Here is a 14,609-nt window from a genome sequence, read left to right as displayed (position 1 = left end):
ACTGCTCCTCTGCACTGCTGTCGCCTTGTGAAACCCTTTTCACCTTTGATCGAACCAGAAGGCCTGTACTGGTACTTCGACCCTTGGAATAGCGGGAACAGCTATTCTCGGCATCTTCACCATCTCCTGCTAGTAAGCCTTCGGAAGCGTCTCTTGGCCATCCAGCAGACTGACCAGCCTACACAGGAGTCTTGCTCTGTAACCGCCGCCAGGTTGTGTAGTATTTCGAGTCCTTGTCACTCTCACACGATTCGTACACTTGGCGTTCCCAGGTCTGAAGTGAGTAGTGTACATTTGGCTCAGATACACACGGCCGCTCCGTTGCCCTGCTGTGGTAACAAACTGTGCGGGTTCCTTCGTTTGGGACGTCTTTTACTCAACTCTGCTGCTGCAGACTCAACACGACGACGAGACGTCCCCTGCTCTTCTGAACCTGCCAGCGACTGAAACTGACACGGAGAAGCCTGGGTCTGCTTGCATCGGGGACCGGTGAGTAGCATAGCTAGGAACTGGTCGCCCTCCTGCAGGAGCCCATAGCTTTTCCCCGCTGTGTCAAAACAGCACGCCTTTCCGTACTCGCGCTCTGCTTCTGCCCACAGTGGAGGCTGCGCTTGAGTTGCGGAACACTGTTCTTCTTCATTTGTGCACTAATCTGAACTGCCTGATTTCCCTCGAAGAGACTCCCCTTTTGCCCGTTGGCACCAGCGTGTGCAGGTACTTTTGAGCACAAGGCTCCACTCTTCGTAGGGCTCGGACTTCCTTTTAGTTAGGTGCCTCTGAAGGCGGACTGGGTCTAAGCATTATTTTGCACTGCCTGTTTTCCTTCCCTTTTAGGTGGACTACACATTTCGTGCATCTAACGCTTGAGACTTGTTGTATTTGTATATATATTGTATTGGTATGGTATGTGTTGGTTTACTAGAGTTGTATTGTGATTTCTCGCTACGGTCATTGTTTTAAAGGCCTTGGAATAAATGTGTATATATTTTTAATATAACACCTGTTTGGAGTAATTTGTAAGTGTCCTTGCTTTGTGTGCTCATTGCGGGCTTTCAGTCACCCTCACCCCTCTTGAGACCTAGTCTTGACCGCCGCGATCGCTACCTTGATTGGTCTGGCTTGTCCAGAGGTTACCCTGTTCCAAGTAATTAGGTTGGCCTTCTGAACTTCTGCGCCACCAGGACAGAGTTCAGCAATCCGTTTTAACAGTCGGTTTGTGGGAGACCTCCATCTGGTATATGATTTGGAGTTACTGCACCGCTCCTCACTCAGTAATGGATTTGGTGCCTTTTAAAGAAGTGAAGGGAAGAGCAGTTGGGACAAGGTTTAAACCACGGTGACTATATGGTGAGCAAGGAGTGAGGGCATCAGTCCCGAATGAGGTTTTAGAGAGAGGGCTGAGAGGAAGCAGGCCATTTATAAATAAAGGCACAACTCATACAAGGCAGTGTTAGACAGGCATGTGCGTGTGAAGGACTGGGTCCTATTCAAGTTGCCCTATCCTCTGTGCACAGTACAAATGAAGTTCTAGCCAACATTTCAGGAGCTTGAGGAGAGATGCCCTTTTGGTCCTCGCGAGTGGCAGTAGTGTGTGCAATATGGAGAGGGTGGTGGTTGTGTGAGCCCCTAACTCCTCCACCTGGGTTGGGGGTTGGTAGTTAAGGTTCTCTGGGCAATTTATATGATATGGAATTTATAACACGCCTGTACAAAAGTGTTTCTAGTCACGACAAGACAAGGAGAGGGAAACAGAGAGAGGCCAAAACAACGATCTTACTAGGCCTTGTGTCATTCAGATCGCGCAAGCGTGGGGAAGAGGAAGAGAAGTGCAAAGGGGGTTGGAGAAGTGCAGGTAATCAGAAAGTGCAGTCAACGGTTGGCTCATAAGTGCAGAGAGAGGGGACTGTAGGGTTACAGATACAGACCGCAAGTGCTGGGGGAGCCAAGAGGTAGAGCGAGGTGCAACTGTACAGGCAGGGACCTGGACCCAATTCAGAAGGTTGCCAGGTGACCAGTGCATGGAGCAGATGGGTCATCAGCAGGGGAGAGGAAGAGAGCAAGCGGAAGCGAAGAGGAAGGTATTGAGTTGCTTCCGGAACCGGAGATGGTTCTGCTCAAGTTTGAGAGAGGCAGGGAGGCTGTTCCATGAGAGAGACCCCAGCTGAAGAAAGAGATCTGCCCCAAACTCTCTGCTTGGAAAAGCGACTGACACTTAGAGAGTTGGAGGTGGAGGAGCGGAGAGCTCAAGATACCAGGAGTTGAGTTGCAGCTAGGGTGAAAACCTTCCGAAAGCTTGTCTCCAATGTTCCCTCTAATTATTTTTCTCTAAGTGCGCAAATGATTTGTCTTTGTGCGCACATTATTTTCCACATGTGCAACTGAATAACGATGTAAGCCACTTTTTTGAGCATGCGTAGTTAGTGAGATACCATCTCTGAAGAGTTTGGGAGGCAATTTCCCCTTCCCAACCACCGCAATTCTTTACAAATCAGTGTTAAAGGAGCATCTTACAACTCTTTTTCTGAAAATATAGGCTATATAAAAACTATTTTATATGCGATTATAAGGAGAGCTCATCAACAGGTCCACGACTTCAAGATATGCCATAGTACCTAACAAAAGTACTCCTACGCTGAGAGAAAAATGTTTATGCACAAAAAAAGCTTTGCGTGCTCAGGATAAACAATAGGTTTAGTTTTGGCTATTCATTTGTCAGCACTCCTCAGAGACAATACAGAAAGTGCTTAATGCCATTGGGAAACAACTCATGTTTATGAAAAAAAACAAGTATAGCTTATCACTAATGTGGCTGTCAAAAATTCAGACATTATGCAATTTTTGCAAATCGAATAATTGTAACTGAAAGGAATTTGTCAGAAAACATGCCAATAAGAGTTAATGTGCCACTTTAATGGTTTCAAGGGCAAGGAGAAAATGCCTCCCATAATTTGTGTAAGCACAATAATTGCATTAGAATAACTGCACCACAAAATATGATGATTAGAATTCCTGGGCCTCTTTTCACTATCCACATTATGTTGGTCTGTGAGTTGTGACAACATATACTCAAAACTCAAAATTTACAGCTAGGAGACATATACTCACTAAAAACAAAAACGGGAAGCCATGAACATATAGGAATCTACCCCTGCTTCTTTCCACAAAGTTCCACTGATATCTTTTTGAATCAATGACAGCAGACAAGTGGCATTGGTAGAAACTCAAATATTATTACTTCACGATCTCAAGAGGAATTTTAAGGGGAAAGAACATATTTTATTAAGCATGAAATATCCCTACTGGAAAAGCCAACTACTTTCTTACTCCCTAAAAAATCTTTTGATCCCACGTATGCAGTAACATAGTATAAGAACCCTGCTTGTAACCCTGACATAGGAAGTTAAATTACAGGGCACATAATACAGCTTATAGATTTTCCCACCCTTGCTAACCACAGCCTAGACAAAAATGAACAAGAGCCTTACTGAGGTTTCTTCTGGTGCCCCGTTGAAGAACATTATATATACTTGCCCTGTCAACAGTAGCAATGCTCAGAAGTAAAATATATTGTGTACCTTCTTCTTTAACTTGGGACTCCTCCTCTGAAATTCACTGTTATCAGTTGAACAAGATGCATGGGGATGCTAGAGGCAATAAAGGCAAACCCATGATTACATTGAAAAGTCCTCAGCAGCTGAGCATAGACAGAAAGAGAAAGTGCAGTTTCCTAGACTATTAATATAGTTTCCTATTCTTTAGAAAACTTCACTGTACTGTACTGCCAAAACAACTGATTTGGTTTTTAAAAGTTGCTGATTTGTTCTTCACCCCAAAGGAGTGGTCTCATGTTCCCTTCCACCCATTCCTCTCCCTGGCTCCTGTACTAGCCTCAAATATTAGTTGACAGGGCTCTGTAAAAAGTGAGGGGATATAGCAGTAACACACTAACTGGGATATTTGCATACCTACAATACTTTGTGAGCAGATCCAATTTAAAGCCTCACAATTATATTGTGTGGAGTTTAAGAAAATTTCATAAATCTGCATGTGCACAATTACTATGAAGTACATACAAGATTGTTTGCAACATACCTCACCTTTCAATTTTTGGGTAGGATTATACAAGTGCTCAGTGCAACCATTTTTGTATAGCAGCGAGTTAACATATCATTTGTTAAGGTCTATGCTCCATAGAACTCTGAACATTTTGAAAGGTTTTAGGTTGTGTGAAAAACATTCTTGTTATCTGAATATTGTTGCCCTAATTTTATATACGAATGATGCCAGGCAAAGTCAATACCAATTATCCCTTGCAGGCCAAGTAAATGGTGTCCAGTTAAAGGTGTGATTACAAAATGTTTGAATGCAATAGGTTCAGGTCAATAGGACCGAAAACAAAAGGTTTGATTTTTTTTTATTATATATTTTTTTTGGTTTTCGCATAGGTAAAAAAAGTGGTTTTTACCACAAAAACGGCAGTTGGCGGGGGGACCCCCCCACCAAAAAAAAAAAAAAAAAAAAATTCAAATCTTTTGTTTTCGGTCCTTTTGTTTCGAACCTATTGTATTTCGAAACTTTTCATTTGCGCCTTTAACCTATAACCCAAGTAAATGATATTGCAATGTTGCTCTCCTCTTATAGGGTAATGTTAGCAATGCTAAAGTAGGAGACGTTGACCATGACATTTGCCTACTCAAAATCCTTACAGGGCAAATTAATATTTGAGTTTCATAATGCGTTAACTTGCAAGGGGGCTTTTCAAAGTGCTTGTGTGACATATGTACAAAGAATAGGAAGCATGGGATGAGGTTACACATCCTAGTAGACTGCGTACATACATTCAGTATCCAATATTTGAGCTGAAACTTGGGTTACAAAGTGTGGGTAATGCTTTTGCTAAGGCACCATGAGTAACAGAGATTTGTATGCTTGAACGTCATTCTTATTATAACAAACATAAAACAAGACTTTTATCTAAGTCTGGTAACCTTTTACAGAGCTAAGATATGATGAGTCAAGGTTGCCTGGTAATATCTGAATGTGGCCTTGGGCGGAGTTCGAGTCATGTGGTAGAATCAAGTATAGGAGTCATCGGTGGGGAGGGAAGATAATTTGGTTAATGTGTGCAGGCATATCTTAGTTATATGTTCTATTCATACAGCCACTTTTTCATATTCGGTTGTAACCTCTTGTCGGGGTATTCTGTTTTTAGGGTTTTTAGGTTTAAAAGGTCAAGCTTGTATAGTAGGGCAATGTAAATAGGTTAGAACAGAATATCAAGAATAGTTAGTATAATTTATCTTCATTTTGAGAGAAAGCAAATATTAGGTAGTTGCTGTCGCTTGTCCCTTATAACATGTTTATGAATAAGTGGGAATTGTCTGTGTGCGCTGCTAAAATTCTTCTCAGCGGCACCCAGAATGAAGCTGGGCAAGCGCACATGCGCACAGCTTAGAGGGAACATTGCTTGTCTCTATTCCCCTTCAGGTTCAACTGAACCCTCTTGATTTTAGAGGGGAAGATGTTGCATTTTACTGTTTTTCTGCATTGTGTGCCTATATACACATGTTGCTATGATACTAGTGTGGAATGGAATACTTTGAATGATCCATTCCAGGAGAGAAGTTTTTCCTCTCATGTATTCATGCAGTGGTGGTTGAAGAGATGCCCGCAAATAAAATCCTGTTTGCCCATTGGGTGTGTCTGCTCTTTATTTAACACCCATTTGGGTATTTCATTGAGGTGGTTGTGTAAACCGGCAATCTTTCTGATGCTGTCATGTTTAGTAAGGTGGATCATGGACCTGGCAGATGTAGACGGTTCCCTTTTCGGAACACAGTAGGTCATGCAGATGGCCCCAAGGCATTTAGTTTAGCAAAGAGATTGGAGGAAAGGAGCAGATTGGTGTAGGGAGTGTTAGGCAGAAACCTGTGCAGTTCCTTTAGGGACCACTGCAAAAAGTTTAAGACTACAGGTGTTAGCAGTAAACCCAATTGGTAGCAGTCTGCACCACCCAGATTTACCTGGTAGCTGTGGCTGAGCAGTCAGACATCTCTCAAGAAGAGTTAGGCAGTATATAGAGTATACACAATAGGGCTAAAAATACAGTAGCACAAGCAAACACTGACCAGAGCTTTGGTATAAAAGTATATAATTATTTATTTAAAAACACACTTGTAAAAATACACTGGCACTAATATGTCAAGCAAGTTCAAACACAGTCACTAGTAGTATATACACCTCCCTAGTTAATTATTTGACAAGTCTAGGTTAAGACACCACTTATTTAGCAAAACAGGGGTGAGCGTGTAACCATAGATGGCACTCCAATAATTTGTTTAAAAAGGGAGAGAAAAGGCAGAATAGGAAAAACACACAGTACCAACACTTTTAAGAACCCACAGCAAGTCAAGAAAGGCAGGGTCTACAGTAGAGCAAAAAGTTCATAGGCCAGGCCCACTCTTGGAGAGAGCAAGGCGGAATGTGCCCAAGATCACACAGTGGCAATGCACTCAAAGTCTTTGCGGAAAGGTCAAAAGAGGTTGGATCAAGTTAGAAAGGCAATGTTAACAGGTCAGAGGTCACCCCAGGATAGAGAGTCAAGGATTTACGGGACACCTTGGACAGTCTGTTGCAAGGGAGACCATGCGGGACACAGTACCTGAAATGGTGAGAAAGCTCCAGCGTGGGCAGTTGTTCCTGGCAGCGGATGCAAGTCAGGGCTTCATCCAGGGGAAGATATGATCTCGACGTGGAGGAAAGCTGGAGGTCGTTGCACTGCCAAGGAAGAAACCAGCCGCGGAGTTTCTCGGTTAAAAGGTACTAACCTTTTATTCGCGGTAGTGGTGAAGCATGGCTATCCGGCTGCCGGGGTGCTTGGCAGGGGCGATTCGACCACGAGACGATACAGGATGACGAAAATGGTTGGTCCCACCAGCTCAAGGGGAAGAAGACTCTCCTGGAAGAAGATCTCCTCTGTCGTCGGGAAAGTGGTGAGTTTCGTACAGCAGGGCTCCACCGGTGGTGTCGTCGTTGTAGATGGCTCAGCTTCTCCCCTCTTCGGATTCTTTAGGTCCTTTGGCGACTTCTGAAGTTCCAGTCCCCAAAGCCCTGCTTTTTTGCAGCAAAACCCCCATTCATCAGCCTAGCTGTCACTCAAACATGCTAAGTGGTGAGCCGGGCGGCTCCCCACTGGGCCAGTCACACAAGAGTGCGACTTGAGTTGCCAAGGCAACTCAGTCCAGGGTGTCTAATCCCCCTCCCGCACATCCTGTTGACCCCAGAGTGGCACCATTTGGAGGACTTCTGTGGAGAAGGCTGCCAAAAAGTGGAACAAAGGGCTCGACTTGGGTTAGAGTTTCAGAGGCGAACACAAACGCCATTTTAAAACTGAGTCCTGGCAAAAAGACCGAACCGGGGAATAAATATTAAATAAATAACCCGGCGGTATCTTTAACATTGCACCAAAAAGTGGTGCGTTTAAAATGAATGGTAAAAATCCCATAGGAAATATTCTGGTGGAATATTTTGCGTGATATCCACTGCCACCAGCCAGAAACTCGACAAGGGGGGACTGGACAGTGCCCCCCTTGGAAAACAGACCCAGGGGCAATGGAATTACCCCTACCAGTACTTCCACAATATGATGGTTTGTACTGGTTCTGTTCACAATTTAAGACTAGTAAAGCCAATGGTGACTTTACATGCCCTGGGAGACAGTAGTCAGTCCCAGAGAATGGAGTCTATGTTTGGGGGTCACTATGACACCCCTGTGTTACTGCACTGAGGGTCCTGTGTAACACACATACCAAAAACACACGAAGCCCTATGGAGTAAAAGACCCCATAGCCCATAAAACACATTACATAGTCAAGGGACATTCTCAAATCATGCCTAAGAGTGGGAGAAAAAGAGTCTCACTCTTAGCAGGAGAAAAAATTAAACCCCAAAAATCCAGCAAAGCTGCTGGGGGACTCACTAGGTTTGGGAAATTAGCCTTAACATAGAATTCTCCCTAACAGGGAGTTATATTTTAAGGTTATAGATCTGTTGCCTTTGGTAGTGGTGAGTAAAACAAACAAGTATAATAATCATCCATGTTGTCATACAACACAGATTTCCCATATTTCCCTAGTGCAGGGAAGTCGTGATTACATAAAACACACAGAGGTGAACATTATCCATCCAATTGCTTGTGAATTTGCAACATCTCTGTGCATATCACAATAGATGTGTGTTAGGGTGTGTCAGCGTTTTCGTGTAGCAGACTTTATCGCCATTTTCTATTTTCAGATGTGCACTCTTTTATGACTCTTTTACCCTTCATCATTAAGGTGGAAAACTACAGGCATGTAGAACATCTTGATGCTGGTACAGTGATTGAAAACAAATTTACCATTGACATTTTACGTTGCTTAGTCAGTAGTTCCACCAGTGGGTTGGTGTTTGGGTTGCACGTGAAAAGTTGAGTCAAAGTTCTACGCATCAGAGAAAGTGGGGGAAGGGAGGTGAGGAAGTGAAGTTATTAACTAAATATACAAGGGATTTAAGTTAAGATTGTGTCATATTTTTTTAAAGTTTAAACTACATTATATGCCAGGTTTTACTTGAAAGAGTAGTTGCGTTGTTTATTCACTTGCATAATACTTGAATCGGGACTTCCTGTTATTTTGAGTGACGTAAAATGAGCATAGGACGTCTTAGACAATTAATTGTTTTTATTCATGATACTCTTCTTTCTTTACAGCCCTCTAAGACCCTCACGACGCCACTTCCCTCGAGTCATGCCACTTTCCAAGCCAGGTACAACATTTCTTGTGCTCATTCAAGTCCAAACAATTGGTCAGAATTTTGAGTTATGCCTAAGGATACACATTCTTTGGAAGAAAGTTTGCCCAATTTTTAGAAGCAAATGTTTTGTGAAAACAGAAGTTGCATGAAATATAATTTAGATATGCATGCTTTTAAATTCCACAGTTTTCATCAAGAGGATCTTGTAATCCTTTCGTTTGAGATAACATTTGAAGCTCTTGATGTCATTGGGTCATCTTAGTGCAATTAACATTTCACAGAATGTTCACTCAAAATAGGCAAGCTCATGTACAGGTCATTATGTACGGGAAAAGTACCAAAAAGCAAATGCTGCAAGGTAAGCAGGAGGGGGATCATGCAGAGGCTACTGAAGGACGAAATGGCATGCTCAGATGTATAACCTTGAAAGAATACATGCAGTACAATATACAGATATGTACATCTAGTAACAGGCCATAAGGTTGTCTATATATGTCGGATCCCGCAGTGGGAATGAGGACACAGCCACACAGTATGGGATGCACACATCAACTAACTTTATTCACGTGCTTTGCACGCTTACACTAACGTTGGTCATGTGAACACATTAATGCAGCACCACGTGTCCCTGGAATCACGTGACCAGATACGGCGATAAAGCCCCCCCCAAAAAAAATACCATGTCCTACCCCATTTCTTCAATCCATCATCTCGGCTTTTGGATGATGCAGCCTCAGGGTTGTGCATCTTGTTCTCCCTGTCCTCCTTCTGGAGAACCTTGTTCTTCTGTGTCCCATTCCTCTTCATTACCTGACTACCCAGATACATCTTTCAGGCGCATTTTGTCTTCACTTCCAAACTGGTCGAACTGGGATGTCTTCCTGAAAAACAAGCTGTTTTTCGTCACTGTCCAACCGTCTCTCTCTGCCGTGACCATGCATCCCTTCATCTCTGTGATGTTCAGTGGCAGGGGGTCAAATGGCGGCATGTCCTTGTGGGTCTGAGTCTGTTGCACCAGGACATGATCGCCAACTCTTAAATTGGCTTCCCTAGCTGGGTGTTTGTGATCAGCGTATTCTTTCATCTTGTTTTTAGCCTTGTCATCTCTTCTCCTCACTTCCTGCTCCTGTGGGCTCCTCCCTTACTGTTGGATCTCCAGGGGTAGCCGTGAGCACATGCGTCTGCCAAACATTAGCTCTGCTGGGCATACTCCTGTGGAGTCCGGTGTGTTCTGGTAATCCCGCAGGAGCTGGTACAGTGAATATTCGATGGGCATGTGGGTAATGTTTGCTATTCTGATGGCCCTCTTGACATTAGCCATGAATCGTTCCACTGCCCCATTTGCCTGGGGCCACAGCGACGTGACCTTCCTGTGATGAAATCCCATGTAGTTGGCAAAATTATGGAAGTCCTTTCCGGTGAACGGTGGTCCATTGTCGGACTTGACCACTTTAGGGACCCTGTATGCAGAGAATATCCTGTCTAGGACAGGGATCACCGTCGCAGCAGCTGTGGAAGGCACTCTGTTTCTGGATACCTTGAATGCTCATCAAGGGCTACTAGTACATATTCACCAGATCTCAGTGGACCATAAAAGTAAATTGCGACCTCTTCCCACCCTCTGGGAGCGGTGTGATGTGCAAAGATCTGGGAATGATGCGGGCTCTAGACTGAGGCAGATATGACATGACTTCAGTGTTGATTCGATCATTTTGTCCAGGCTGGGGGACCCACACTTTCCTCCGGAGCATACATTTTGTAGATACAATGCCCCTGTGGCTCTCATGTGCAGTGTCTATCATCAGGTGGTGGAGGGATGTCGGTAGTACGATTCGGTCCCCTCTCAGTATTAATGAGGAGGGAGACAGCAACAGTTTGTCTCTGGATCTTGCAAGGGCTTTGAAGAGTGCCCCATCGAGTGACTGGTTGTTCCTTATCGATGCTTCCACTGAGGTCCATCACCCGTTCAGGATGGATGGGTTGCGAGGTTCAGTGTTGCGTCTTCTGCGGTGCTCCTTGTAAGTTCTGCCATGTGGATGGCCTGGGGCACTGTGTGAAGGATGACGTAGTTGATGTAGCCATCCGCCCGGTCGTTTGACATGTAGGGTCCTGCAAGCGGATCGCAGAAAAGGAAATCTGCAGGGTTCTCATCTTTTCCAGGCTTGTGAGTGATGACAAAGTTGTACTCTTGCAGACAGAGCCCCCATCTTGCGATCCTGGCTGGCATTTGGACGGTCGGCTTACCATAGATGGTGACAAGGGCCTGGTGGTGATGGTGAAAGGTTTGCCATACACAAACAAATGAAAATGCTCACAAACCCAGACAATCGCCAGGGCCTCCTTTTCGGTATGCGAGTAGCATTGCTCTGCATCAGTGAGACTCTTGCTGGCGTAGGATACTATCCATCTCTGTGTGTGTACGCTGCTTGAATGTTGGGCGAGGATGGCTCCGAGGCTCACAGGGCTTGCGTCCACCGTAACTTCGGTGCATGTTAGGGTCGAAATAGGACATACAGACAGCCACAGCAATATCTCTCTGGATTTTCTCAAAGGCCTTCTGCTGTGTTTTACCCCATTCAAATGAGTGGTCCTGTTTGGTCAAAACATGTAACGGGGCACTTGTAGATGCAAACTGAGGCAGATAATGGGTGCAGTAACTTGCCAGTCCTAGGAACAACCTCACCTGTGCAATGTTTGTCAGGCGAGGGGCTTCCGTCACTGCTCGGATCTTGTCCGGGTCAGGCTGGATGCCTTTTTCTAAATAGATGTGTCCAAAAAATGTCAGTGTGGTCTGGTTGAAAACGCAGGGTTTAGTTTGCGTAATTGAGGGCTGTGCAAACATTCAACAGATTTGCTTTGTGGGCCTCCTGGGATTGACCACAGATCAGTATGTCGTCACTGTAATTGATACAGAGCAGTATGTGGCAGATGATTTTGCTAATTTCTTCTTGGAATATTTCTGTGGCCGTAGAAATTCAAAAACTTAGGCGCTTATAGCAGAATTGTACCAGGTGGGTAGTGAAGGTTGTATATACTGTTCAGATTCAAATGGGAGAAGATTCTAGCTCCATTGAGTAGGTGCATCATGTGATGCACAGGGACTGGTGATGCTCTCCGAGTATGGCTTGATTGGGTGCATGCATGTCTATGCAGAGCCTTATTTTTCCTTCTAGCCCTTTTTTTGGCACAGGTACCACTGGGGAGACCCATGGGGTTGGCCCTGACGTTGGTTCTGTAATGTCGGCTTCCACGAGGGCGAGAATTTATTTTTCCACCAGATTATGATAATGGGATTCCTTGAAAGTGTGTGCTCTATGTTTCACTGTTTTGTCTATGTGTAGTTGTATCTTTTGTTCCTTTAGTTTTCCCACCCCTTTGAGGAGTCTGGGGAATTTTGCCACTACCCTGGTGGCAGGCGATATGTACTTTTCCGCCATCACTTGATGAGTATGTGAATGAGTCCCATCTGTACAGAAGATTTAAAGCTTAGTATGCATCCACTGGTGACTTATGTGGCAAGGACTTGTATGAATATGTGGTCCTGCTTGTCTTTGTGTCTGCACAGAGTTGTGATGGCCCCAAGGCAAGAAAGAGGTTCCTTCGCTCCATATGCGTAGATGTATGTGTGTGCTTTCTTCAGTTTGGGACTCTGAGTGAGCTTGTGGTATTAACTCTCAGGCATCGCGTAGACCGTGGCCCTGAATCGTCAAGGACGTCAGTATTTTCCCTGGATTGTCAGCGGTAGTGTGGGGCTGTGTTCCGAGACAGTAGTGTTGCCGAGGGCATACAGATACCCTCTCTTTCTCCGCTCAGTGCTGAACTGGGATTTGGGCTCACTCGTGGATGGCGTGTGCATGTGTAAATGGTGGATCTGCCTCCTTCCTTTCAGACAACCCTCTGGTGGCGGACAGTTCTTTGATCACGTGTGACGCCTCTATTTGTGGTATCTTCTCTCTGAGTATCTGGGTCTCTCCTCCCTTTGCTGGTGGGGAGGGGACGTCTCCCGGTGATGTTTTTGATCCGAGGGACTCAGTCTGGAGGCGTTGGGGTTCCTGCACATCACTCAAAAATGGTCTTCACCCCCACAGGCTGAGCATACTTGGCCGATGGCTGGACACAACCCATCATGTAGTAGATTGTAGCCGCAATGGAAACACTGCCTCTTCTTCGATCTCACATTTTGGGATGGTTCCTGATGTCCCACAAGCTTGTTAACGGTTTCCTCTTTGATGCTGGGTGCAGATGAGATGTGAGTTTTGGTTAGGGTGTATATTTGTAGGTCTAACGCCGATGTTGCTCTTGCGAGCACAAGTATTTCCGCTAGCGAGTGTGGCACTTGCAGTAGCTTCCTTTTTTAATGGTAATGACCCATGGCCTGGGATAATTTGCAACTTGTCGGCCTCTTAGTTGTTATATGGATGAAATTCACAATGCTTTACTCTGGATTTGAGGCACGTGACAAACTTGTCCATGCTTTCACCTGGAAGTTGCGTTGCGGTATGGAACACATGTCCTTTGTAGTGTACATGCCTGTGCATTGCAAAGTGTTCATTCAGTATTTGGTTGAGGTCCTGGTAAATCCTCCAGTAATTCAAAAATGATGTTCTGCACTTCCAGGCCACGACATTGAGCAGTCCTATGATGCGCTTGTCGTCCTGCAGACCAACGGCATCCACACTCTTTCCTCCACCTGTTGCCTCTCGGCCCTAGGCTGGTGGAGTTAGAGGTGTCGAAAGGAAGCGGGGATGGTAGTAGGAATGTACCCCTTCCTTGAGGCGCAGGTGCAGGTGCATGGTCTTGCCCTTGGGTTGGGTTAGGCATGCTGTAGGCAGCAGGCTGGGGCGCTTCATCCTTTTCTAACCACTTGTGGTGGCATGATGACCTGTCTCTTTTCTCTCTGTATCTCCCTCAGTACTGCAGAAAAGCTGGAGTGTGGCCGGACCTTTAGACCTTGGATTAAGCCTACAGGGCACGTTCAGTGACTGGGCCTCCCTTTTGGGCATACATGCACTCCTTGAATCCAGGGTATACTTTTTGTTTTCTTATTTATTTTATTTTTTTAACTGCCATACCTCCTCCGCCATAGGTCAGGATATCTCTCAATCAGCTGGGCTGTGACAGCTGCTGCTCCGTGAGCGATGCATGTGGCTTCCTGGAATGCAGGGCGAGTGAGCCAACGGCTCTTTGGTGGCGCTCCACCCTGCTCCAAAAGTCTTCACACCCCTGAGCCAAACGAGGAACATTGGCCTCTGTGCAAAACAGGCCGGTGTGCTGGGGACGCCCACAAGGCGTGCGAGCAGCTGCTGGGGTTTGTTCCTCTTCGTCGCCAGTGTCGGATCCCCACTAGGGATCAGGGTGCCCGAGCAGGAATGAATCTATGCCACACATTAGGGGTGCGGGCATCACCAAACTTTATTGGCGCATTTTGGTCATGTGACCACATTAATGCAGCGCCACGTGTCTCCGGGATCAAGTGATCACACGCGGCGCTATAATATACTTAACTTGCTCTTTGTAACCCTTTCACTTTCTTTATATCTGTCATTGTAGGCGAATCTTGAGAGGCTATGCCTATGATTTCTTTTGTCCTTTTTGTGGAGGTTTACACATCTGCAGGTGTGTGCTGACTTTGACTTGAGATTATTTTTTCTATTTGCCGCAAATATGTATATCTGTCATTGTAGGCGAATCTTGAGAGGCTATGCCTATGATTTCTTTTGTCCGTTTTGTGGAGGTTTGTGCTGACTTTGACTTGAGATTATTTTTCTATTTGTCCCAAATATTCCTCTTTGTGCCTGATGATTTCCACCAGTTTTCTC

General features: G+C 45.1%; 1 protein-coding gene and 1 long non-coding RNA gene across 8 annotated transcripts in view; one reads left to right on the top strand and one right to left on the bottom strand.

Moving 5' to 3' along the window:
• Positions 1-14,609, top strand: part of KIF1A (kinesin family member 1A) — a 4,129,412-nt gene that overhangs the window by 2,366,461 nt on the left and 1,748,342 nt on the right. For all 7 annotated transcript variants that reach the window (XM_069618139.1, XM_069618143.1, XM_069618141.1 and 4 more), the window contains one exon: positions 8,747-8,802. In XM_069618139.1, coding sequence (XP_069474240.1) covers positions 8,747-8,802 — 56 coding nt within the window. The remainder of the gene's footprint in view (positions 1-8,746; positions 8,803-14,609) is intronic.
• Positions 1-14,609, bottom strand: part of LOC138491571 (uncharacterized) — a 333,185-nt gene that overhangs the window by 167,459 nt on the left and 151,117 nt on the right. The window contains exon 2 of the long non-coding RNA XR_011276041.1: positions 3,576-3,644. This is a non-coding gene — a long non-coding RNA (uncharacterized lncRNA). The remainder of the gene's footprint in view (positions 1-3,575; positions 3,645-14,609) is intronic.

The sequence above is a fragment of the Ambystoma mexicanum genome, chromosome 10 (genome assembly GCF_040938575.1).
Source record: "Ambystoma mexicanum isolate Mex_15411 chromosome 10, UKY_AmexF1_1, whole genome shotgun sequence".
Lineage (NCBI taxonomy): Eukaryota > Metazoa > Chordata > Amphibia > Caudata > Ambystomatidae > Ambystoma > Ambystoma mexicanum.
Note: the sequence above shows the minus strand (reverse complement) of the source record. Positions and strands in the feature narration are given on the sequence as shown.